General features: G+C 37.7%; 3 protein-coding genes across 5 annotated transcripts in view; 2 read left to right on the top strand and 1 right to left on the bottom strand.

The window, feature by feature from the left end:
- LOC136710533 (uncharacterized) lies at positions 1-8461 on the bottom strand. The gene is made up of 3 exons (XM_066686121.1): positions 7799-8461; positions 5556-5675; positions 1-4771 (listed from the first exon to the last, which is right to left on the bottom strand). Exon 3 carries the CDS (start codon positions 4653-4655, stop codon positions 3717-3719), a length of 939 nt encoding a protein of 312 aa, XP_066542218.1. The 5' UTR covers positions 4656-4771; positions 5556-5675; positions 7799-8461; the 3' UTR covers positions 1-3716.
- The window catches only part of LOC136710532 (E3 ubiquitin-protein ligase TRIM39-like), a 20832-nt gene continuing 647 nt past the window's right edge, over positions 7058-27242 (top strand). Inside the window, exons 1-12 of one of the 3 annotated variants that reach the window (XM_066686119.1) lie at positions 7058-7269; positions 8457-8572; positions 8738-8779; positions 9288-9383; positions 9474-9608; positions 9735-9854; positions 13438-13575; positions 13696-13747; positions 14600-14623; positions 14718-14744; positions 14874-15002; positions 18490-18545. In XM_066686119.1, the coding sequence (XP_066542216.1) occupies positions 7089-7269; positions 8457-8572; positions 8738-8779; positions 9288-9383; positions 9474-9608; positions 9735-9854; positions 13438-13575; positions 13696-13747; positions 14600-14623; positions 14718-14744; positions 14874-15002; positions 18490-18518 (1089 nt within the window). In that variant the 5' untranslated portion in view covers positions 7058-7088 and the 3' untranslated portion in view covers positions 18519-18545. Of the gene's footprint in view, positions 7270-8456; positions 8573-8737; positions 8780-9287; positions 9384-9473; positions 9609-9734; positions 9855-13437; positions 13576-13695; positions 13748-14599; positions 14624-14717; positions 14745-14873; positions 16152-18489; positions 18546-27242 lie in introns of those variants that run through there. The other 2 variants (XM_066686118.1, XM_066686120.1) reach the window with 2 other exon arrangements.
- Positions 23044-27242, top strand: part of LOC136710410 (uncharacterized) — a 10488-nt gene continuing 6289 nt past the window's right edge. Inside the window, exon 1 of the mRNA XM_066685909.1 lies at positions 23044-23059. Coding sequence (XP_066542006.1) covers positions 23044-23059 — 16 coding nt within the window. The remainder of the gene's footprint in view (positions 23060-27242) is intronic.

Consider the following 27242-nt stretch of genomic DNA (forward strand, 5'->3'; position numbering starts at 1 on the left):
TTTTCACAACTGATGTTGTCACAAAGCAGCTTCACAGAATTCCAGTAAGACAAGATTTGACATGAAATGTAAAGACAAATGTAAAACCCTCAAGTGAGCAAGCCAGGGGCGACAGTGGCAAGGAAAAACTCCCCCAGCTGAGGAAGAAACCTTGGGAGGAACCAAGGCTCACAAGGGGTGACCCATCCTCCTCTGGTCAATCTACTGGTGATGATAGTTAGTAGTCCATGAGAACTTCAGTGTAGGGACAGCTTCAAGGCACTTGGTGGTTGCTGAAGCGTGGGCAGCTGGTCTGAAGCGTGGAGGAGGATCTCGACAGTCATCCATCAGTGTCCAGACAGACAGGTGGGCAGTCGTTTACTCGGAAAGATGTAAAGGGATGGAATTAGTTTTGAACTGTTTTGTGTTTGTAAAGTAGAAAATATGAAAATTTCCAGAGTGTGGCTAATGACTCCGGCAGATCTGACTATGACAGCATTAACTAAATGGATCAGGGAGCATCCTGAAACACTGGCATCCCTCCGCTCCACCGTCAACAAACCTGAGTGATCGCGAGAAGCGGCGGGACGACAGCACCAGCGTCTCAGTATACTATAATTCCCTGTGTCCATGGACCCCCCGGATCTGCCGCCTTTATCTATGGGGGAGCATTAGCTACCAAATGATAAACTAAACAAATGAGTTTTTAGCCTACATTTGAAGATTGCGACTGTGTCTGAGTCCCGAACATTTTCTGGAAGATCATTCCAGAGTTGGGGGGCTTTATAAGAAAAGGCTCTTCCCCCAGCTGAGGCCTTCTGAATTCTGGGAACATTTAAAAATCCAGTATTCTGTGATCTGAGTGAACGTGGAGGCTCATAATAGGAAATTGTATCTTGAAGATATTCAGGAGCAAGCCCATGTAGAGCTTTATATGTTAATAACAAAATTTTGTAGTCAATGCGGAATTTAACAGGCAGCCAATGAAGTGATGATAAAACTGGGCTGATATGTTCAAATTTTCTAGTTTTAGTGAGGACCCTAGCTGCAGCATTTTGAACTAGTTGAAGTTTTCTTAAATTGCTGCTGGTGCATCCTGACAGTAGTGCGTTACAGTAGTCAAGCCTTGAAGTAATAAAGGCATGTACTAATGTTTCTGCGTCCTGGAGGGATAAGGCATTTCTAATCTTAGCAATATTGCGAAGATGTAAAAAAGCTGTCCTAGTGATACTACCTATGTGTTGATCAAATGATAAATCCGGGTCAATTATGACACCAAGATTTTTTGCTGCTGAACCAGGTTTAACTGGAAAGTTAGCTAGATTTAAAATTAAGTCTGATAATTTATTTCTTGTCACTTTTGGACCCAAAAGCAGGACCTCTGTTTTGTTGCTGTTTAGAAGGAGGAAGTTACGCAAAATCCAGCCTTTCACGTCTTTTACACAGTCCTCTATTTTCTTTAATCTGTGTTTGTCATCGGGCTTGGCTGAAATATACAATTGTGTGTCGTCTGCGTAACAGTGAAAGTTAATGTCATGGTTTTTTATAACTGTGCCTAGCGGTAACATGTATAATGTAAATAATAATGGTCCTAAAATAGAGCCTTGTGGAATTCCAAATCTTACTTTAGAATAATTTGAATTTAGATTGTTTACTTTTACGAATTGATAACGTTCCGTTAAGTAAGATTTGAACCATAATAGGGCTGTCCCTGTGATTCCAACCATGTTTTCTAACCTTTCTATGAGAATATTGTGGTCTATTGTATCGAAGGCTGCGCTTAGGTCAAGAAGCACCAACAGGGATACGTGGCCTTGATCAGAGGCAAGAAGAAGATCATTTGTTATCTTGACTAGAGCTGTCTCTGTACTATGATGTTGCCTGAATCCAGATTGGAATTTTTCATATATATGATTCTTATGTAGATATGAACTAAGTTGTTGGGCCACAGCTCTTTCTAAGATCTTAGACAGAAATGGCAAATTAGAAATAGGCCTGTAATTAGACAGTGTACTAGCATCAAGATTTGGTTTCTTGATCATAGGTTTAATAACTGCTAGTTTAAAAGCTTTGGGTACATGGCCCAGACTAAGCGATGAGTTTACTATAGTTAAAAGAGGATCAATAATAGCTGGTAGTACTTCTTTGAGCAACTTTGTGGGAATTGCGTCAAGTGTGCAAGTTGTACAGTTTGCGGAGGTGATAATCTTCTCTAGTTCTAATTGTGGGAGTGGGTAAAAGGTTTCAAGTCTTTCTTTTACAGTTATATTATGTTTTATTTCATTCACATCAGGTGGCAGCCAGGATGGATTTGATCCTGTGGCTAGAGTTTGTTGTCTAATATTCTCAATTTTATTATTAAAAAAAGTCCATAAAATCTTTACTGGTGAGAGTTGCTGGAATTAGTTGTTCAGAACCTGCTTGATTTTTTGTAATTCTAGAAAACACACTAAACAGTGCTCTCGGATTATTTTTATTATTGGAGATCAGCGAGGCCAGATATGCTGAGCGAGCTTTAGTGAGGGCATTTCTATACTCTATAAGGCTGTCCTTCCAGGCAGAATGAAACACTTCAAGCTTGGTTGATCGCCATTTCCGCTCTAGTTTTCGTAATGTTTGTTTTAAAGTACGGGTCTTATCGTTATACCATGGTGCGAGCTTTTTCTGTCTTATACTTTTATGTTTAAGTGGTGCTACCTTTTCTAAAGTAGATCGAAAGGTATTTTCTAGGTAGTCAGTTAGTACATCTAGGTCCATTGGGTCTGATGGAGTTGGAACTGGGGTCGATAGTTCTGGTAGGTTTTCTATAAATTGTAGGGCGGTAGATGGTTTTATTATACGCCTTGTAGAATAGCGAGGGTTCTTACATATATTATGGATAAAACGTAGCTCATATGAAATTAAGTAATGATCGGAGATTGCTGAGGATTGCGGTAAGATATTAATTTTGTCAATGTTAAGACCTAGTGTCAGAAGTAAGTCTAAAGTGTGGCTGCAGTAGTGTGTAGGCCCTGTTACATTTTGAGTAATACCAATAGAGTCTAAGATTGAGGTAAATGCCTTTTTAGTGGGTCACTTTCCTTCTCAAAATGGATATTGAAATCTCCTACAATTATAACTTTATGATTGCACACCGCTAGGTTTGTAGCAAAATCGCTTAATTCTTTCAGAAATTCTAAGTAAGGCCCTGGTGGTCTGTAAATGTTGCATAATAAAAATGCGTCCTTTTTTGTGACCGGATTTGTAATAATAGTGGAGAGAACCTCAAAAGAAGAGAAGGTGTCACATTGTTTAAGACTAATTTCTAGGGTATTTTGGTAAATTACACATACTCCACCTCCTTTGCCTGATATTCTTGGGCTATGTGCATAATTATAGCCTAGGGGGGTGGCTTCATTTAGTGCTAAATATTCATTTGGTTTAACCCACGTTTCCGTGAGACAGAAAACATTGAATTTATGATCACTTATAATATCATTTACGATGAGTGCTTTTGAGTTTAGTGATCTTATGTTGAGTAACCCAAATTTTAGTTCTGAGGTGTTGCTGCTAGGTGTTGTGTATGATTTAATATTGATTAGGTTGCTGAAACAGGCTGATTTTGTTTTTCTACTTTTACATTTAGTTCGGGGGAAAGACACAGTCTCAATACAGTTGAACCTGGGTGACGTCTCAAGATAGTTCGCAGACGGTCGGTTTAGCCTGTCTGTCTGCGGCCTGGTCCCGGCTCTGGATTGTCAGCAGCTATCTACACTACTCTGCTGACTAACTAAAAGACTATGTGCTATACTGCAAGAAAGTAAGGCAGCACCCTCCCGCGTGGGGTGGATACCATCCCTACCTATAAGACCAGGCTTGCCCTCAAAACGTAACCAATTGTCTATAAAGCCCACTTGATTTTCGGAACACCACTTGGACATCCAGCAGTTTAACGCCCAAAGTCTGCTGTAAGCTTCGTCGCCACGCCGCATTGGTATGGGGCCAGAGCAGATTACGTCATCGGACATCGTCTGGGCCAGTTTAATCACCTCTGTAATATTACCCTTAGTTACCTCAGACTGCCGCAGACGAATATCATTGGCCCCTACATGAATGACTACCCTCGAATATCTCCTATTAGCTAACAGTCTAAGGTTGCCACTAATATCCGGCGCTCTGGCTCCCGATAAACAGCTAACTGTTACTGCCGGCGCCCCTAAAGGAGTAGCTAATTTCATGTGCCGAACAATAGAGTCTCCTATAACCAGAGCACTCTTAACAGGCTCCTCAGCGGGTGCTTCGCTGAGCAGGGCAAATCTGTTTGACACGCGAATCGGAGGAGCGTGGTGTCCCGGTGGGCTAGCTTTGGCCTCAGCGTTAGCATCAGCCTTAGCTTTCCGGCTATGACGCCGAGACGTCACCCATTCACCCCGCTGTGAGGGCTCTAACGCCGGAGTCGTGGGGGTGCTAACTCTCCCTAAGGCACCCGGAGTTGCTAACACTGAATCTCGCTGTTTATCCCTCAACAATAATAAGCTCCGGATGCGCACTTCTAGCTGGTCCACTTTATCCACCAGAGAGCTAACTAGCTGACACTTACTACAAATACAACCACTATATTTATCGCTAGAGGTGGAAAAGGGCGTTAAACTAAACATGCCACACTCTGAGCAGGCAAAACACCCAGTAGTAGCCATGGAATTGCAGGTACTTACCGCTTTTAGTGAATTTTAGTAACTTACACCAAGAACGTTACTCCAGGGTCCGGTGGCAGTTTTAGTGCCTCTGTAATGAATATTCCTGCGGAGACAATCTAAAAGATAGATCTATGGATGGTTAGTAGGTTATAAAAACAGATATAAATATAGAAATAACAATGGAAACGAGTAAACAGGAAAACCCGAGCGATCAAAACAGCTTCCAAACGGGTACAGAAACAGCCAAAAAATCCTAAATGATATATATTAGCTCACACAATTAATTATCCATTTACCATGAAATTATTATGCAATTTGATGGACAGGTACTGTGTCCATCAAATTGTGGCATAAAAAAAAGTCAACAAAAATGAAGATAAATAATTTTTCCTTAGAGAGCGACAATTGGTTTTCTTAGAAGAACATCAAGTATTCCCTACATTTGACTACTTACACATAGTACACATTAGATTGTAAAGGAACCTTTAATATCACAACTGCTCATTGTACAGTCCAACTACTGCCTATTGGATAACCATGTTCTACCTGGAGGACATTATTGTAGGATTGATGCAGGACAAGCAACAGTTTCCCCTTAAATAAGCAGACTTTGTAGGCAGTCCTTTAATAAAAGGTGAAGTTCAAAATCATTTTATTTAAATTTTGACAAACGGGCTGATTGAGGATGAGCAGTGTGTATTAATATAGCACCTCTCCACAAGTCTCCCGCATTTTAATAAGGGCTCACTGATGCCCGCAATTTAAACAACAGGAGTTGTCTCCTGCAACTGTTAATTAAGAGTGCACCACAAAATTTGGGACATCTGGGAAAATGCTCAAATGTCCCAAACCAGACATCACAGTACAATGAAAATTAGCAAAATAAATAGAAAACTCTACCTCACTGAAATGCATTTTTGGAGGGTAGGATGTCTGATGTTGACTGTTGGGTGTTTCACTTAATCATTAGAAAAGGGGAAGTAACTTTCAGGTAAACCACATAAAGGACAGCCAACTGAACTGAAATAAGTAATGCAAAAGGGGTACGCAAAATTAATGTGAGCGTCTGACACAAAATATGGCACTAATATCAGAATGAGTTACCGTCAACAAGCAACCAGCAATGAGGAGTTTCACAGTAAAGGGGTGTGCCTTAGTGTTCTATATAAAGGCATATTTTGCTTGATCTTTTCAATGCACCTGCCAAAGTATGTTTTTTGGGAAATTACTGTTTCAACCTTAATGACAAAAGACATCAACAGTAAATGTCCTTAAGTGATAATACTTTTCCCATGTGTGCATGAAGAGAAAACACTTCACATTCATTCAAGGGCATTTAAAACAGTCAACGCACACTACACCATGCTAAGTGTCAGCTAGAGTGGTATAATACTCCACAGAATTTGGCTACAGAGCAGTGGAAATCTGTTTGCTGGTGTAATGTAACAAGTAAAATAAGTTGAACTGTAGTTAAAGTGGTTTTTGTGATCAAAAACTAATCATCTTGTGGTAAAAATGTCCCTAAATCCTCACAGAAAAGATTCCAGCAGCTATGCTTATATCCTTCGCAGTACACTACAAGCTAGTTACTGAGTAAAGCAGGAAAATCACCCTACTTTCATTAATTTCAGTCAAAAGAACATGTTTAGGTATTATAGTCTATTGTTGTGTACACTAGGCCAGCAAAGTGCTAATGCTGCCCTTAAGTCATCACTGGATGGTTGTAGGTACATGTTTAAAGATGACAAATTCAATGAGATTGTTTTTTTGTTTTTTTTTTTGCTTACTTTTTGTTTTCTAACATCAAACCCAGAAGTTTATTTTGATTAACTGAAAAAAAGAGGAACATAAATATGCATTTTCCTCATTTATCAACCTCACAGTATTTCACTTCCAGAGTCTTGCATTGCCTAGGCTTTTTACAAAATTTTAAAGAATACTGGGTCCTAGCTAGAAGTGAGCAATCCAATGCATTGACAGGAATAACTCACTAAGAACAAGAAGAAGAAAGACTGATCATGTGGAATGTAGATTGATCATTATCTGTTACTGTTGCACATTCCAAGGTCTTGTAGATTAAATGTTTCAGACGTGTGTTGGCAGCTGTAGGGGGACTTATACAATATACGCAGGTGGTTTTAATTTTTGTGGCTGATCTGTTTATGTTTCATAGAATTGTTCCTGCTCCCTGTTGGTTAGAGCAAGTGAAAAGTCTAATTCCTCTCCCAGAAAGGTATTATAAAGAAAAAAAGGTTCCCTGTATGTGTTACACAAACACTGGGTTTTTGGAGTGTGATGTTCTCAGTCTCAAGACTTCACCATTTATTTCCATTGTTTTTATTTGATGTGTGTACTATAAACTTCAGGATTTGTATACAAATTTGCTTATAATAAATATTAACCATATATTCATAAATAATTTTTTTAAATGCAATGTTCAAGTTTGTAGAAAGTGAAGCTAGATTATGGTTTGAAGCCACTCCCATTTCCTTGAACTACAGACGTTCTTCAAAACAAATCTTCATTTTGTTGTTGCTGCCTGGTCATGTTGTGTGTGGAATTTCTGTAGGGCTTTGGAAATATACTTTTCAGAACATGGCTGGGACATCAAGAGGTAATTCGTAAATCATCATACACACTGCATTCCAGTTTTGATCTTGTAAATATATATATATATTTACATATACATATTACATTACATATTTACATATATATATATATATATATATATATATATATATATATATATATATATATATATATATATATATATATAAATGCATATATATGCATTTAAAAAACTTAAAATATATAAAAATAATATTCTACATTCATAGAAGATCATATACATATTGTGCATTGTGGTGCAGTTGAATAATTGTAATATGATTGCAAACTTTGCAGTTGAAAGAAGTTACAGCATGAAAAGTTACAAAAGCACAACAGTCTCTCTTCAACGAGTTCGATTTTAGTTTAGCTGTGTGTTAAAAGCAACACATGATTTTGGGGAACTGCTGCTGCTCTCTGGTTTGTTCATGTTCAAATGCTTGGGGTTTGTTAAGGTGGAATGGTATATTTTAGAAAAAAACAACTGTTATGTGTACATGGTTGAAGTTGTTTGTATTCAATGTTTGACTTATCACCTCATTGGTAACTTGAGTTGTTCCAGTTGCACTTTCAACCTGTGTTTTCTTTCATGCAGTTAGCAGGCTCTCAAATTTAGAGTCAGTTCCACCTTCAGTAATCTGAAACTGTAAAAATAAGTAAATACTACCCACCTGTGGAGCAGGAGCAGAGCAATATCATCTCAATTCATGCTTTTCAATGTTTGGAGTTCTCTTTGCTATCTAAACAGAACAGAGAAAGAGAAAGCCTAACAGAGGTGGTTGGTTTTTGTTTACCCATTTACTGACACTGGGGCTTCTTAAACACATTAGACTCACTAATAGCAGGCAGACTGAAGAGCTAACAAATACTGAGGAATAATCCTCAGCATTTTTTAAAAAGTGTTTAAATCTGGAGAAGTTTTTACAGACACAGTTCCAATCTAAAGTGAAATTAAAGCTGTAGTATGGGGTGTCATTCCAGCCTTTATTGATATTCTGTTTTGGCATGAAAATATGCACATGCAACTGTTCCGTGAAGCACTGCAAGTATATCTTCGGTTTGCATGAACACGTCTTTGTTCTCCAACTGCATGTTCTGCATACATACCTTCACACCGAAAAAAGAATGTCAATAAAGGTAGACTCATAAAGTTCATGTTCAACTTTTAAAGTTATCTTGTTTTTATTGCTACAGAAAGTTACACTGGGGCATGCTGCAGTATTGGAAGTCTGATAAACCCCGGGAAACCTGAATCTAAGAGGACCTGCAACTCAGAACCCTTTTTGAAACCAACTCTGAGCTTAAAGAATGTAATTTATACAAAAGCCTTAGCTAGCAACTGTGCAATGACAAGTATTTTCTCATAACAACACACCCTATGTAATTACACTGTATCTTAGATCTCTGAGCACTAACCTGTCTGTTACTGATTAAATATTTGACCAAGGTTTAACCCTTCTTTATCTGTGTTCTAGCTAAAAGATCGAATTCTTAAAACAATTCAAGCAAAGATTAAGGTAAGACTAACAGGGAACCTGCCTATCACAGGGCATCACTCACTAATTCATTCACTCACATATATGGACACACATATAGAAACTTTCTAGATATTTAAATCTCTTCACTTTGTTTGAAACTTTAGGGAGCCACTACTAATGTGTAGTATATGCCTGGGTGATGTGACAACAGCCAATTTGTGTCAGTACACTCATCACACTATTTTTGAAGCGTAGCGAGTCCACTAGTGCAAGGCAGGGAACACACACAGGACAGGAAGCCACTTCTTTAAAGGACATCACACACTCACAACTATGGGCAAATACACATAGCCAGACCACGCACTAATGAAAGAACACACTAAACTCCTCACATACATTAAGAGTCAGATCCAAGACTTCAAGACCTTGGAGCTGTGTAGCAATGACATTACCTGTTGTATTACTGTGCCATTATCAGTTTGTTATAAATAGCAAAATGTAGAAGTTCAAACCAGAGCAGTTTTCAGTATGTTTTTTTTTTTTTAAGAATCCTCAAAATGACCCACAACAAAAAGATTTCTCAATGGAGGAGTCCAAATGCATCCTCAGAAAGCTATCAACTGAACTGGACAGACTGGTTCCGGTACTGTCAACAGTCCACTACTCTGATTAAAAGATGTTTTGTTTATGATAGTACTAAAACCACTATAGTAATACAATTTTCTACATTCAGCTTAAAGGACTGGTCATGCTCTCTGAAGTAAGAAATGTTGAAAGTCCTCAGAATGAAAGTCAGGCTCTGGACCTGGTCCTGCTGTGGGCAGATGAGCTTAGATCTCTTCAAAACAGAAAATGTGCAACAATACAGGTAAAGAGAAATATATGATGAAAAGTACACAGTCAATTGTGTATGATTGCTTTAAGTATGAATTATAATATTTCTAAAAAAAAGGGTTCTGGCAAAGAAAATGAGCTAATATTTGTTATTCTCTAGATTCCTGTAAAGCTAAAGATACAACCATGTCATGAAGCTACGCAAAACCTGGACAAGAAGCAACAATTAATTGACTCCAAAATAATCCTTTCTGACTGGATCAGGAAACTTAAACCAAAGGTCAGAAGAAATATAATCTCAGTATCTGTCATTGATTAAAGATTAATAGAATAATCAAGCAGGATAATGTTGTTACACTGATAAAAAACTAGGGGGTAGGTACATGCTCTGTTTGTTTATGATTATGGTTATGGTATAATTGAAACATGGTAAGTGGACTGCCTAAACCTGTTTCTCTTATCTATGCACATTTACAAATGTCATAACATAAACATAACATAAAGCAGAAAACTCTGGATAGCCTCATTTTAAATACTATTTTCATTCTACAGCTAACCCCATGAGTATATTTGGCACTCAGGATGGTGCAGAGCACAGACAATGCAGCCAAATACAAACATAGGTTTCAGTCTGAAAAAAATATTGCTTAAATAACATCCTGACCACTTTCAGCATTACATCTCCATTTTACCACAAATCCACAAGTAATTTTTTGCAAGTCCAAGTGAAGTCTTAAGCCACTGAGCTCTAGTCCAAGTCAAGTCTCAAGTCTCTCATCACAAGTTCAAGTCGAGTCCCAAGTCTCTTATGGTTGAAATACATGAATGCCAACATGCATGGTCTGGCCCATATCACTGCATTGCTATTTCATATGAGTTCAGTAGGAAATTACTGTGCACGTCGCAGTGCTTCATGCGTCACGTTTACCGTGTCTGATGGAATGCTGCATTCACACTGCTATACTGCATACTGCCGTTGGTCTCTATACGTATTGGATTCTCCGTGTTAACACGTAGCTTATAATTTTGTGTTAACACACTAAGGAATTTACGTGTTAACGCGTTTCGAATGCACACACACACACACATACACACATTATACATGTTTACAGAAAGAGGAGGATCTGGAAAGTTCATTTCACTATGGGTTTGTGCTGACACCGTATTGTTTAGCAGTATGCTATTAAAAAAAATGAACATAATTATCAATGTGAATGAATTACGCCTCAGTATGTGTCACACACACAGTGTGAGAGAATAGTGATGCTTGTTTGATATAAAATTATGAAAAGCTTTAAGCATTTTATGAAGTTATATAATAATATGCATGTTTACAAATTTTAAGCACCAGAGTTTATTATTGTAAAAAATAAACTTCCAGTTGCCATGGGGCTCATCTTACTAATATTGCTGTCTTAACACTGCTCACGTAGGGCTCAACGTAGCCATAGGTCAACACTTAGCTGACTATGTTATGAATAATTCAGATGAAACGTAGGGACTACGTTCACATATGATATATGTTTCGTTGTCAGCTACAGTGTGTGAGGCCTCCCATTGGCGAAAACCTTAAGAAGTGTGTAAACGTGACATTTTTGGTCACGTTATCACGACAAAATTTTATATGTTAACACACAAATTTTTAATAATGTGTCAACACGCACGTGTTCACACATTTAGAGCCCAACGGCGTTCCATACACTGCAGCGAAACTGAGGCGAAGCAAAACGCTTCCTTCGCCATCTGCTGGCCGCTTTCTTGAGTGTCTCACAAAAACACAAGCAGGTTTGTCTGCCCCAAGCGTGTGTGTGTGGCTGAAGTCAAATGCGACTGAGACACTTCACTACTTTTTCTTTTGCCTTCAATCAGTTTTTTATCTCCTTCTGAATGTTCATACGTGATTTTAATGTATATTTTATTCTAAACAAGTGTATGTAGTTCCCAGTTACTTTTAGATACTGAGTACATTAAAAGATTAAACCAATGTCAAAAATTCCCACTTCCTTAAAGACATTAAACAAGTGTTAATAGCTAGTACAGACAAGACCAAAAACATGCCGACTTTGTATTAGTTACTTTCTTGGCACCACATGTAAACTCTAATTTGTCCTTCTCCCTAAATAGATCACTTTAAAGATAAAAAAAAAAAACATTGTTACTGCACAACTACATTGTGTACTACATAGTGTAGAGGAAGTTGTTTGAGATTCAGCCTTAGTGGTGTGGCGGTGTAACTGCAGAGCGACATAGACATGAACGCAGAAGTATAAACGCTCGCAATGGCGTAGGCTCTGCGTCGAGTCAACTCGGAAGTATAAATCGGCTTTAAGAAGGAGGATTCTGTACCTTGCGCACCAGCTCTGAGTTTGGCTCGTGGAACTGCGGAACATTCAAGGAGAGTGCTTCTTCTTGTGTGAATATTCACACGGGGAGTAATCACTTGGCTGAGGGGTCCTTGAACCAGTTTGTGCTATGCCACTGCAAGTGGATATTCATTTATTGTTAAGCTGTATATTTTTTTATCAACACCAAGCATGTATATAAATATAGGATTTTAAACTATAATCGGAACTATAATACAGTTTCAAAGAGCTGTCTGCCTCCTCCCCCTACTCCCCAGACATGAAGCTCGACCAGGTTGCCAGTTTGAGGAAAACCGAAGGAACGAGACGAGTTAAGAACTTTCGACCATAATAGCTAAGAAGAATGTCATTTCCCTGCTTTTACCAGTATTTCGACTAGACAAGGCTGTTGTTAGCTACTTTTCCCTTCCACAACATATCTGGTTAAGGAGGCAGAACTGTTTATTCACAATTTTCGAAGTCAAACATTCGTTCCACGTTATTTGTGTCCGCTTACAAGTCTTATTGACATTATTCACCTATTATTCAGCTTCTTGAATCCTCTGTTCCACATTAAGAGTCAAAGCTAGCTCTGTAGCTTTTGAAACTTTTAGAAACAACCGTTATTCCAATTTATACTTAAATCACACAAACCAATTGTATGTGTTATTATAAACATTTACCCACTTAAGTGAAAGGCAAAAATGCAAAGAGCCGGTGCCATTTTCCCTGTATTTACAAGAATGTACTGTCTAAACTACAACTACAAATTTCTATCTAAGTGTACATCATGTCACTAAAACATCTACCTACTAGTGAAAGGCTTATATTTGCTGTGTACTATCAAGCTTGATTTCTCCGTTCCACCTTAAATAGGTTAACATGCTAGGCTTTTCACACAATTCTTACTCTTCAATTTGTTTAAAACACACACATTAATGTGGAGAAATACACATAAATCTGCCTCAAAACACACCGAAACACAGTCCTAATACCTTTCAAGCGTCACCATGCCTCACTTTCTTTTATATAAAACATAACCTATGACGTTTAATCAATACATTTACTAACTCCTCACAGTCAGTCACCCAGAGCGGGAATCAAACACACAACTTCCAGGCCCCTGGAGCTGTGTGACTGCGACACTACCTGCTGCGCCACCGTGCCGCCCTTGGTCATTTCATAGCTGCAAGACATTATGTTTGTACACCTGGCCACACGGTGGGTTTGGACTAAGTTTGATTGGACAGAGGGTGGGATCACAGGAGCTGTGCTCTGGACTGGCCACTTCTCAAAGAGTATATACTGCTTCAGCAATGCTATGAGGCAGCAGTGTTTTAGCTTTGACTGTTTCCTGAATCTTAGATCATACACGCTAAACATTTTATGTACAGTAAATATCTTATTTTGCTCCTTTAAGTGCAACTCGAGTCCAAGTTTCACACTCAAGTCCCCATCTTTAAATTTTATAAATACATGTTAAATGTGATGTATATAGCACCCTATTCTGCTCTTTTTTAGGAGTCAGTGAATGTTAGAGAAGAGCAAAAAGCTGTTTTACAGGATCTCTGTAAACGATGGAAGAAAGGTCAGCTGGTCGACATACTGCCCATTATGGACTTCATCATCAGAATTATACTATGGGAAAACAAATCAGAGGTTTGGAAAAATATGTTTCAAGTATAACCATGGTGTGTATGCAGCAGAATAGGATAAATAGCAAGAATGTAAAGTGTTTTAGAATTTTGTGAGTGCTTATGTATCCTTTTTTTCCCTCAGGGAAACATCCTTAAGGAGTGGTTTAAGACAGAAGAAGTGTTTCACAAAACAGGTGCGAGAAAATGAAGTATCTTCACATTTATGAACAGTACTCTTATCCATCTTTGAAAGGATAAGAAGGATTCTTCTCTGATTTTATTAGTGATATTGATTTAACTTTGAAACTGGGTGTGGCTGCACAGCACAGAAATTCCAAATGACTACTTTAAAAAAAGGCAGTGTCACATTCCATCAGATTTAGATTCAGTGTCAAATATGACATGTACGTGTGAACATTTTGGGAGAAGTTGTGGGAAAAGACGTTATAATAAACACACATTGTCAAAGGTGTTCCCCACCAAAACCAAAGGTAATTCCCATCATGATTCAAATCAGCACAAACACATATTAAAAAAAACATGGTGTATGTAGCTTTTGAAAACTTCTGGGGTAGTGTGGCGGTGGTGGTGTGTGTGTGTGTGTGTGTGTGTGTTTGTGGTGTAGGGGGTCAAAAGAAATTAATTGTGACAGACTTATGTGTGCATGGAGTACAGTTAGCAATGAATAGTGAGACAAAAAAGTAATTATTTTGGTGAAATGAGTGCCTAATACTTTTGTCCTGCTGAAGAACTGCAACACCTTTTAATAATGTGATAAGTGGGTATAATGTATATATTTACACTTTTTAATTAAGAATTAAAAAATATATATAATACCTATTTACATAGTAATTGATTTTAATTGTTAATGTAATTAAATCAGAGTATAAGCTGCACATCATTTTATTGTTGAAATAGATACTCTTTCATCAATTAAACATCACACTAATGTAAACATTGATTCAGGATCAACTTTTCAACACCTTGTGTCACCTTTAAGCTGTGTGGTCAAAAGCAATAATTTAATTTAAATTCTTTTTCTGTAGGTGGCTTGTGTATACCTGTGCCAGGTTGGTTTCTTCTTCACATTAGCTTTTACTCGTTGTTCATTTATTGTCTGTTTCACTGTCATGCTTTAATTGTTTATGATGCATATTTTTTCAGTGTGGAATTGCATCACAAGGGCTTCAGGTACTGCAGTTATACATCTTTCAGAACATTTGCACAGACAAAGATTTACACTCTGCCCATCTGTTTCCTTCAATATTCAGAAGGACACTTGCATCTTTAGGGGTTAATTTCTTTCCTTTTCTTTTCAAGCTGAAGTTATTCTGGATCCAAACACAGCAAATCCAGACCTCAAGCTGTCCAAGGATGGATGCGCAGTTAGAACAAAAACACACGAAGAATGTAAACAAAACCCCTGGGATGTAAACCAAAGAAGGCACTGTAAGTTTGATGGCTGGACATGTGTCCAAGCTATAGAGGGCTACACAACAGGCCGGCATTATTGGGAGGTAAATGTGCAAGGGAAATGTGAATGGAGGATAGGTGTAGTCAAAGAGTCAGCTCCACGACATGGGTATTTTAATATGAACACTACAGCAGGGTACTGGACACTGCGTCTACAGCTTGGTTCTCTGCTCGCTCTGACTGATCCAGTGACCAAGCTTAATCAGAAAACTCCCTCTAAAATAGGAGTGTATCTAGATTTAGAAGAAGGCTGCATTTCTTTCTATGACTCAGTGAAAAGGAAACATATTTACACTTTTAAAACACATTTTGGGAAATCTGAGAAAATCTACCCAGTCTTTGGGACAGTGGAGACAGACAGAGCACTGAGAATTATGTAAATCAGACCATGAAATGATTTCATCTATGTTTGGATTGATTCACTCTTGTGTATATTAATGAAGATAAAAATCACTGTGTTATACTGTATATTATTACCAATATAAATATGAAAGTTCACAGCCTTGTTCTGTTTGACATCATCATTTGGAGAAAATTGAGAAAATTAAACTACCCTGCTAGAATTTTTTATTTTATATATATATATAATTTTTTTTAAAGGGTAGCATATTGCATTGATATAAAGTTTTTGATATATTTAAACTGGCTGAGAATGTTACATTTTACAATTGTCTTTGCTGTGGTTGTATTTTCTTGTAATATCTGGTATTTTCTATTAGTAAGAAAAATCAGTATGCCTACAGAATTTTCTAGTTATATTAACATATATATTATGCAATTTACGTCAATAGAATTTACACAATAGAATGAACAGAAAATGTAGATATTTTGTATATGAAATGTGCTTTATATATTTTTCACATCTGTTTCCTCTTAAATATTCATAAAGACTTATTAATGTCTTCCTTTTAAATGAAGCAATGTGAGGTTATTTCATGTCGGGAATATTCCAGTTTTACTCTAGGCCGTGAACTTCTTGAGTAAACTATAATGCTACACATTGTTTACAGAATAGGTTAACTTAAGCAATTGTATTTAACTGATCTCCATTTTAATCGAAGCAATAACCATTCTGGAATTGGTAATGCGAATGATAACAATATTCTTAAATATTAAAGCTTAAGGTGTAATGCAATGGATATTTATTTATTTACTCTTATTTTAGCCTAAGTATAAATGTATTTCATTTCACTGGTCTAAGAATTTCTGACGAAGGGTGCGAGGAACAAGGGAGTGGATGTAAGTGCTGAGATGTTTTATTTCTCAGAATAAACAAGGAAAACTAAAAGAAACTATACTGAACAAGAGAAAGCAAATGACAGGAAAACACTGAATACTATAAACAGAGCATATATGATAAATTGTAACTAATACTCAGATACAAAAGTGAACTAAATACATAATGAAACACTAAAAAGAGATCAGTATAAACAAAAAACCTAACTGAAACAGTGAAAACTGAACAGAAACAGAGGGGGAACCAGTGGATATTCCACAAAGCAAGTTTTCTCAGTAAAGCCAGATAACTTCCAGGTGCATCTAAATAAATTAGAATATCATCATTTTATCAACATTTATTTCAGTACTTCAATTGAAAAAGTGAAACACAAGTAGATTAATTACAAACAGAGTGATCTATTTCAAGCATTTATTTATTTTAATGTTGATGATATGGTAATGCATCTATATACGAGTGCCACATTTGAATTACTGAAATAAGGTAACTTTTGATGATATTCAGATTTTACACCTGTAAGTCCAAAATCAAGCTTGTCTGACAGGAAGAGAGATAAGGGAAATTCCTATTGGATAGTTCTCAAAGTTGGGATTAATTTATATGGCTAATTTGTGGAATTTCCCCTAGGAGTAAAACATTAAACTGATAAAGATGAGTAAACAATCACAGGAAAAAGACAAGTAATACATAAACAAACCACAATCAAACCATGATAAACAGACACAGAAGTAAAACAAAAATAACAAAGTCACAAATATGGAACTAAAGAGCAAGGGATAGAGAATAACTGTAAACATGAGAATAACAGCAAACAAGTGAGACTACTCAGAAATTAATGGAGGAAATGAGAAAGCTAGAAACCCAGACACTAAAGGATTTTTTCCACTGCATGGAACCTGCTTGGCTCTAATTTTTTTTTGCTTTTCCATTAAACAAATCTGGTCCCTGAAAACTTGTACTCTTTAGTCCCTGCTCATGCCTGGTTCGATGCGCGCAGAGTAGGTACTAAAAAAGACTTCTATACCTTGAAAGTGTTGATTAGCTAGAGAGACTTGTCAGTCACCATGGAATGCAGACATCAAACAGAAAGTATCCATATGTAAAATCTCCAAATTATATAATTTGTTTTAAGCTGACTGAAATTATGCCGTATTTATATGTGGAGGTTCAAATGCACCTTAGATTGGTGGGCAACAAAAATCTCCAGTGAGAGCTAGACTCGCAAGCACAGAGCCATTTTCAGTCCAAAAAAAAAAAAAAAAAAACCATGCTAATTTTACCACCGCTGTTTTTATGCTTCCCAAAATGGTTCTCGTTAGAGATGGTGTTATGTGATGTCACCAGCTACATTTCACGGGAGGCTTTGTAGTAGTTGAAAACAACCACTGAAAAAGCATGTTGAGCCATGCCAAGACAAATCTAGCTGTGCCTAGTCAATAACTTGTGCCTTAAGAACAAAATACCAACAGGAACAAGAAGACACTTAAAACAAACAGACCTCAAACAGTGGACAAACATAAAGACAAAGAGCCAGGAATGTAAACTATTACGGAATGTAAAACACCTGGGAGTTTTTAAGCCATGTAACCCAGAGGTGGGGAAGAACATGGGAAATGTAAATGAAGCTGTATGTGAAAAGGAAAATGTAGCAAGAAAACCAATCCAAAGATAGAAGTGGACAAAGAAACAAAACCAAAACAAGAAGGGTATAGGGAAGACACCTGATGTAAATGTGAATACTGAATCCTCAGGTCCCTTAAACTGAAATGTGCAGGGACATTTAGAATGGAGATTAAATTAAAAATCAAATTCAATACCATGTATAATACCCATACCTACTTACAGGCTACCAAATTAAAATTGCCATAGATAGACCTTTTTAATGTGAAACTAAATTCCTTCTGTATAACGTGTTTTATGTGAAACATTGCATTGGCTAATGTTTTTTTTTCCCCATGATCCTTGTTTCCTCATAAATACCACATCTAAGAGTTTGTTTTTCCAGTGCTATTATGTTTTATTGCTTTATTGCAAATAGTCTTATCTGTATGATTCCTTAGCCTACTGATACTTTATTATTTATGATGAAATAGAGATATATTTACTAATTTCACTCTTTGTACATGTTTAAACTTGTTATCAAATAGTGTTTACATATTTTAAGTTAAATCTTAAAATGAAAATGTATCTGGATTTACTGGAAGTTTAGGCATATTTCTCTGACAGGGAGAGGCATGAGAAAATGGCAGCTGTAGTTGGCACAGAGACAGCGCAGAATCTAGGTTTGTATTTTCACTTTTATTTTTAAGCCAAAAATATTCAGTTTGAAGATCCCAGCCTTTGTCACTGCATTCATGCAACATCAAAATTTCACACTGCTTCATATGCAGATGAAATTAAATACAATAACTTCATAATTGTTGAATAACAGGCAAAATACACATTTTGTTCCAGGAGGACAGTCCTATACTTGGCACAGAGCCACATAAGACAGTAATACAAACAAATTAATACAAAAAACAAAAACATAGTAGTATGTACTTAACTGATTAAATGTAATTTATAAAGCTTATTTTAAAAAAACACTTTGCAGTTGACCACTGCAAAAAACATAAATAAAAACAGGCCTATTACCAAACATTAATATAAAATAAGATTGAAAATTATTAAAAGAAAGCAGAAGTTATATACATACCAGTATGTAAAACCCATAAAAAACAATTACCACAAGATAAAGACAAAAAGTGTGCAAGGGAGTAAAGGGGTCAGCACGGGCACATATGACACAACACACTGTGTGTTCTGACACCTTTCTCTCAGCCAGTAAATTTTAAATGACAGTAGCCAGTGGTGGACAGTAACATATTTCCATTTTGTGCGACTATTTTCTTTAACTCCATTATGTTTTGATGTCAACCATCTTACTTTTTACTCCACTGCATTATGAACAGCTGCCGTTACATTTGGTTTATGTGTAAATAAAACCATAACGTGTTCATGCTGAACAAATCTCCCTGATCGTGCGGTTAAGCCACTCGCCTTTGAGAAAACACGGTTAAACTAGCCGCACGTCAAATTTTAGGGCGCGTATAGTAGTGATTGTGCGGTAATACTTAATGCGCGTTAAGACCAGAAAGTAAGACCTTCATTTTAAAGGAAAAGCAACTGCATTTAAGCGGTTTATACATTAGTAATTTCTAATAAGTATTTAATACAACCAAAAGATCAGAGTTTAGAGTTTTCCATTCTATGTACCCATAAAATATTAAGTTATTTTACTGTATAATATTTGAACTCCCCATCATATTTAATTGTTTTTAATCATGAGTAAAGTTTGCTGCTTTATAAAATAGTTATTTTGAATAAGCAGTCACACAACCAACAGATATGAGTTCAGTGTTTGCTATACTATGCACCTATAAAATATGAAGTGATTTTACTGTATAGTTTTTGAGTAAATAGCATTAAACTCCGCTTATTTGTCCAGTGTTTTAATGATTTGTCAGATTTCATGCTGCATAAACTGGTCATTTGCAATAAGTAGTCAATATAACCAACAGATATCAGTTAAGACTCTACCATACTACAGGTGCTGGTCATAAAATTAGAATATTGTGAAAAAACTGATTTATTTCAGTAATTCCATTCAAAAAGTGATAAAGTGAAAGTATATTATACTAATTCATTACACACAGAGTGATATATTTTTCAAGGTTTGTTTCTTTTAATTTGATGATTATAACTGACAACTAATGAAAACCCCAAATTCAGTATCTCCGAAAATCAGAATATTACTTAAGACCAATACAAAAAAAGGATTTTTAGAAATGCTGGTCAACTGAAAAGTATGAACATGAAAATGTATGAGCTGTACAACTTGCACACTTGATGCAATTCCCACAAAGTTGCTCAAAGAAGTACTACCAGCTATTATTGATCCTCTTTTAACTATAGTAAACTCATCGCTTAGTCTGGGCCATGTACCCAAAGCTTTTAAATTAGCAGTTATTAAACCTATGATCAAGAAACCAAATCTTGATGCTAGTACACTGTCTAATTACAGGCCTATTTCTAATTTGCCATTTCTGTCTAAGATCTTAGAAAAAGCTGTGGCCCAACAACTTAGTTCATATCTACATAAGAATCATATATATGAAAAATTCCAATCTGGATTCAGGCAACATCATAGTACAGAGACAGCTCTAGTCAAGATAACAAATGATCTTCTTCTTGCCTCTGATCAAGGCCACGTATCCCTGTTGGTGCTTCTTGACCTAAGCGCAGCCTTTGATACAATAGACCACAATATTCTCATAGAAAGGTTAGAAAACATGGTTGGAATCACAGGGACAGCCCTATTATGGTTCAAATCTTACTTAACGGAACGTTATCAATTCGTAAAAGTAAACAATCTAAATTCAAATTATTCTAAAGTAAGATTTGGAATTCCACAAGGCTCTATTTTAGGACCATTATTATTTACATTATACATGTTACCGCTAGGCACAGTTATAAGAAACCATGACATTAACTTTCACTGTTACGCAGACGACACACAATTGTATATTTCAGCCAAGCCCGATGACAAACACAGATTAAAGAAAATAGAGGACTGTGTAAAAGACGTGAAAGGCTGGATGTTGCGTAACTTCCTCCTTCTAAACAGCAACAAAACAGAGGTCCTGCTTTTGGGTCCAAAAGTGACAAGAAATAAATTATCAGACTTAATTTTAAATCTAGCTAACTTTCCAGTTAAACCTGGTTCAGCAGCAAAAAATCTTGGTGTCATAATTGACCCGGATTTATCATTTGATCAACACATAGGTAGTATCACTAGGACAGCTTTTTTACATCTTCGCAATATTGCTAAGATTAGAAATGCCTTATCCCTCCAGGACGCAGAAACATTAGTACATGCCTTTATTACTTCAAGGCTTGACTACTGTAACGCACTACTGTCAGGATGCACCAGCAGCAATTTAAGAAAACTTCAACTAGTTCAAAATGCTGCAGCTAGGGTCCTCACTAAAACTAGAAAATTTGAACATATCAGCCCAGTTTTATCATCACTTCATTGGCTGCCTGTTAAATTCCGCATTGACTACAAAATTTTGTTATTAACATATAAAGCTCTACATGGGCTTGCTCCTGAATATCTTCAAGATACAATTTCCTATTATGAGCCTCCACGTTCACTCAGATCACAGAGTACTGGATTTTTAAATGTTCCCAGAATTCAGAAGGCCTCAGCTGGGGGAAGAGCCTTTTCTTATAAAGCCCCCCAACTCTGGAATGATCTTCCAGAAAATGTTCGGGACTCAGACACAGTCGCAATCTTCAAATGTAGGCTAAAAACTCATTTGTTTAGTTTATCATTTGGTAGCTAATGCTCCCCCATAGATAAAGGCGGCAGATCCGGGGGGTCCATGGACACAGGGAATTATAGTATACTGAGACGCTGGTGCTGTCGTCCCGCCGCTTCTCGCGATCACTCAGGTTTGTTTACGGTGGAGCGGAGGGATGCCAGTGTTTCAGGATGCTCCCTGATCCATTTAGTTAATGCTGTCATAGTCAGATCTGCCGGAGTCATTAGCCACACTCTGGAAATTTTCATATTTTCTACTTTACAAACACAAAACAGTTCAAAACTAATTCCATCCCTTTACATCTTTCCGAGTAAACGACTGCCCACCTGTCTGTCTGGACACTGATGGATGACTGTCGAGATCCTCCTCCACGCTTCAGACCAGCTGCCCACGCTCCAGCAACCACCAAGTGCCTTGAAGCTGTCCCTACACTGAAGTTCTCATGGACTACTAACTATCATCACCAGTAGATTGACCAGAGGAGGATGGGTCACCCCTTGTGAGCCTTGGTTCCTCCCAAGGTTTCTTCCTCAGCTGGGGGAGTTTTTCCTTGCCACTGTCGCCCCTGGCTTGCTCACTTGAGGGTTTTAAATTTGTCTTTACATTTCATGTCAAATCTTGTCTTACTGGAATTCTGTGAAGCTGCTTTGTGACAACATCAGTTGTGAAAAGCGCTATATAAATAAATTTGATTTGATTTGATGTACAGCACTCAATACTTAGTTGGGGCTCCTACTGCAGCAATGTGGGGTGGCAGGGAGTCGATTAGTCTGTAGCACTTCTCAGGTGTTATGAGAGCCCAGGTTGCTCTGATATCAAATCAAAATCAAATCAAATGTATTTGTATAGCGCTTTTTACAACTGATGTTGTCACAAAGCAGCTTCACAGAATTCCAGTAAGACAAAGATTTGACATGAAATGTAAAAAAATGTAAAAAAACCAGAAGTGAGCAAGCCAGGGGCGACAGTGGCAAAGAAAAACTCCCTCAGCTGAGGAAGAAACCTTGGGAGGAACCAAGGCTCACAAGGGGTGACCTATCCTCCTCTGGTCAAGTAGTTAGTAGTCCGTGAGAACTTCAGAGTAGGGGCAGCTTCAAGGCACTTGGTGGTTGCTGGAGTGTGGGCAGCTGGTCTGAAGTGTGGAGGAGGATCTCGACAGTCATCCATCAGTGTCCAGACAGACAAGTGGGCAGTTATTTACTCGGAGAAATGTAAAGGGATGGAATTAGTTTTGAACTGTTTCGTGTTTGTAAAGCAGAAAATGTGATAGTGATAGATAGTGATGATAGTGGCCTCCAGCTCCTCTGCATTGTTGGGTCTAGCCTATTGCATCTTCCCCTTCGCAATACCCCATTGATTTTCTACGGAGTTAAGGTCAGGCGAGTTTGCTGGCCAATTAAGAACATGGATTACCATGGTCCTTAAACCAGGTACTGGTAGTTTTGGCACTGTGCAGGTGCCAAGTCCTGTTGGACAATGAAATCTGCATCTCCATAAAAGTTGGTCAGCAGCAGAAAGCATGAAGTGCTCTAAAACTTCCTGGTAGATGGCTGCGTTGACTTTGGACCTCAGAAAAAAAAACAGTGGACCAACACCAGCAAATGACATGGCACCCCAAACCATCACTGACTGTGGAAACTTTACACTGGACCTCAAGCAACGTGGATTCTGTGCCTCTCCTCTCTTCCTCCAGGCTCTTGATTTCCAAAGGAAATGCAAAATTTACTTTCATCAGAGAACTAAACTTTGGACCACTCAGCAGCAGTCCAGTCCTTTTTGTCTTTAACTCAGGCACAATGCTTCTGATGCTGTCTCTTCTTCAAGAGTGGCTTGACACAAGGAATGCGACAACTGAAACCCATGTCTTGCATATGTCTGTGTGTGGTGGTTCTTGAAGCACTGACTCCAGCTGCAATCCAGTCTTTGTGAATCTCCCCAACATTTTTGAATGGGTTTTGTTTCACAATCATCTCCAGGGCGTGGTTAGGCCTATTGCTTCTACACTTTTTTCTACTAAATCTTTTCCTTCCGTAGGACTCTTTCTTAATGTGCTTCGACACAGCTCTGTGAACAGCCAGCCACTTTAGCAATGACCTTTTGTGTCTTGCCCTGCTTGTGTAAGGTGTCAGTGGTCATCTTTAGGACAAATGTCAAGTCAGCAGTCTTCCCCATGATTGTGTAGCCTACAGAACTACACTGAGAGACAATTTAAAGGTCTTTGCAGGTGTTTTGAGTTAATTAGCTGATTAGAGTGTGGCACCAGATATCTTCAATATTGAACCTTATCACAATATTCTAGTTTTCTGAGATACTGAATTTAAGGTTTTCATTATTTGTCAGTTATTACTATCAAATTAAAAGAAATAAACACTTGAAATATATCAGTCTGTGTATAATGAATGAGTATAATATACAAGTTTGACTTTTTGAATGGAATTACTAAAATAAATCAACTTTTTCATGATATTCTAATTATATGACCAGCACCTGTATGTATCTATGAAATATGAAGTGATTTTACTGTATAGTGTTTGAGTAAATAACAGTCAAACTCCCCATAATTGTCTATTGTTTTTAATAATGACTAATGTTTACTGCTTTATAAAATGGTTATTTTCAATAAGTAGTCCATACAACCAGACTTTATACCTATGAATTATGAAGTGATTTTACTGTATAGTGTTTGAGTAAATAGCATTAGAACTCCCCATATTGTCCATTGTTTTTAATGATTTGTCATACTGCATAAAGTGGTCATTTCTAATAAGTAGACCATACAACCATACAGTAAAATTACTTTTATATGTACTTATTAGGGTGAAGACTAAAAGGATATGTGTTGCTTATATGGACTACTACTTACAATCGACTAAGCAGTCGCTTGCATTTCAGTTTTACTTTCCACAGCTCTATGGGCAGGCCAAAGATAAGCTCTCACTTCCTGCTCTTTCATCACCAGAAAGTCCTTCTCACAATCTCACAAAGGTTTCCAAATAACGAAAGGAATCGGTAATGACTGTGAACGTTGAATAGAGCATCAAATCCCTAAATTTCTCCATGAAAGCCTACTTAAGGGCTAGCAGCTCCAGCTTAAATGCAGTATATGCACTATAGCAGTAGCATGTCTTCAGTCCATCTGTTAACACCTCTAGGGTAAGGCAATTTCCAAATGCCTGACCACCTTCTACTCCTTGCAAAACCAGAGCACCTGATCCGACAGATGCCATACTGGCAACCACATGTGCTTGGGCCTTGTCATGCTCCTGATCCTGCACCTCAGAGTCAACATCTTCAAGTCTATGGAGATCTCCCTGACGTTGCCGGCACAGAAGTTGTCTCTGTGGCCCACTGGGGAAGGGACGTCACTCATTCATTTGCACTGCTCTAAACAGGGTTTTTTATCTAGCTGCCAGCTCCTGAATGGACTCATGCAATGATTGCAAGTATACCTAGATTGGGTGGTTTGTATCTGGTGTTCTTCACTTTCACAACCTCTTTTTTGCGGGAGGATCTGAGGAAGGAGTTATTTCTCACCCCATTCAATCGCCGTCTGAATGAGGGAATTAAACGGTGTGGTCGGGTGCCCCTTCGCCTGCCTCTTCATCTCGTGCTGTAGGGCATCATCCCTCAGACTGAAATGTTAACTTTGCCTGTTCCTTCAAATGTTGCTTAAGCAAATCAACCTGATTTTCTGGGACTCTACATACTTTAAAATAAGACAGCATTGAGGGGATTTCTGGTAATGATGGGGGGCTGAGAGGATGCTAGATATCAACCCTCCTGCTGTGAGGAAGATGGTGATAGTGAATCTGTTCTCAGAATTGCAGAAAAAACGCAAACTATACTATGCAGCTATGCAGACAAAACCAAAAGTGTAAAGGAACACTATGTAATAGTTTTACCTTAAAATCACAGCTTCAAAATCCTGGTGATGCTTCACTGACCGGTAACGAGGACAACAAAGCCTCTGTCATTGCTACTCTCAGCTCAACATTGCAGACACTGCACTATGTAACGTTTGGAGGAGGGTAGAAAACCACACCTTTCCTCCCCTCCCTACCAATATCAGTACAGTGCTGTAAAAGTTAATTACCCTAGTAGGAACCCCTGGAGCAGAAAAAACCCAAGTCTTACCTAGTGTTCTTGTGCAGAGAACACACTAAAGAACAATTTATACTTTTGTGGTGACTCAGTGCAGAGCTTATTCCAAAGCCTGCACAATTGTCCTGTGCCATTATGAAAGTTTATACTTGTGCTTTGTCTGCTTCACTCTGCAATTACACTGCCAAATCACTAGGGCTGAATTTTAAACATCTCCTTTAACCCTATGTGGCAAACAATGTAGTGGTTTAGTGGTATTAGTTTTATGAATTTTTAAAGTGCACAATTTAGGGAGTGTAGTGTAGAGGAGTTAATATTTCTGGACTTTTTGACCCGAGCAACCATGTACATCTGACTGCAGACTAATCACAGTCGTTGTGGTCTGCATAGATGAAATAAGTTACATTTCTGGAGAGGTGCACATCAAGCCACACTGCCTACAACATAGGTTCAACACTATGTCAGACGGTCTGTATACCCAACCTTGTAAGAGGAAAATTCAAACACAGAGGGAGTGGCCTTGGGTTTCAGTTTGTTGGTCTAGTGAACTACAAGAACACTTGATTCAAAAAACCTCTCTTCACAACCAGGTCTCACACCTATTCGTGATATAGTCACATATATAGGGGACTGCAATTCATGACATAGTCGCATATTTTCGACATTTTATGCGACAATATCATGATCATAAGTGTATGAGTAATTACCATACAAACACTATCCAACCGTAACACGAAAATTCTTCCTCATTACAGGCGTCGTTACTCATATAAGGCATAATGCAAATTACATTACTTAGGTTCTTATTCCAACAAAGGCATAATGTATTTTATTATAATATTTCTCCTAAGCAATGCTTATTATTGGTGTCCTACTTTAGCTTTAACATTTCTTTCACTTAACGTTATTTTGACTAATTTTCAAAAGGTTAATACTGAAAAAGGCATTTCTCTAACCATTATTTGCTTTGATATTTTAACAAATAATGAATTAGTAACGTTATATTTTCCGTAAATGAAAATAAGACAGTGGTATTAACGGATGGTAATGACACCTTAATGAGGAGGAGTTTTCGCGTTACTGTCGCATAACACGGGGCACGAATATGACAATTTGTATGGAAATTGCCCATTCACTTATGATTGTGATCTTGTCGCATAAAATGTCGAAAATATGCGACTATGTCACGAATTGCAGTCCCCTATATATGTGACTATATCACAAATAGGTGTGAGACCGGGTTGCTCTTCAACATAGTCCTCCGGTACAAAATGCTCGCTACAAACCCTAGCATCACGGCTAACTGGGGGATTCTCTTGCTTCAGTGCAGCTAGCCAACGGCGAAGAACCTCTTTATGTTTAGGAGGCAAAGTATGAAAGTGAACTGTTTCAGATTTTTCACTGCATCCAGGGCCAATACAAAAGTGACCCCCTTTGCATTGATTTTTGCTTTGGCTTTTATTTTCCATTGAGTTAACCAACGCAAGCTAATGTAAACTAATGCAGGTTTCC

Source organism: Hoplias malabaricus, chromosome 12 (genome assembly GCF_029633855.1).
Source record: "Hoplias malabaricus isolate fHopMal1 chromosome 12, fHopMal1.hap1, whole genome shotgun sequence".
Classification (NCBI taxonomy): Eukaryota; Metazoa; Chordata; class Actinopteri; order Characiformes; family Erythrinidae; genus Hoplias; species Hoplias malabaricus.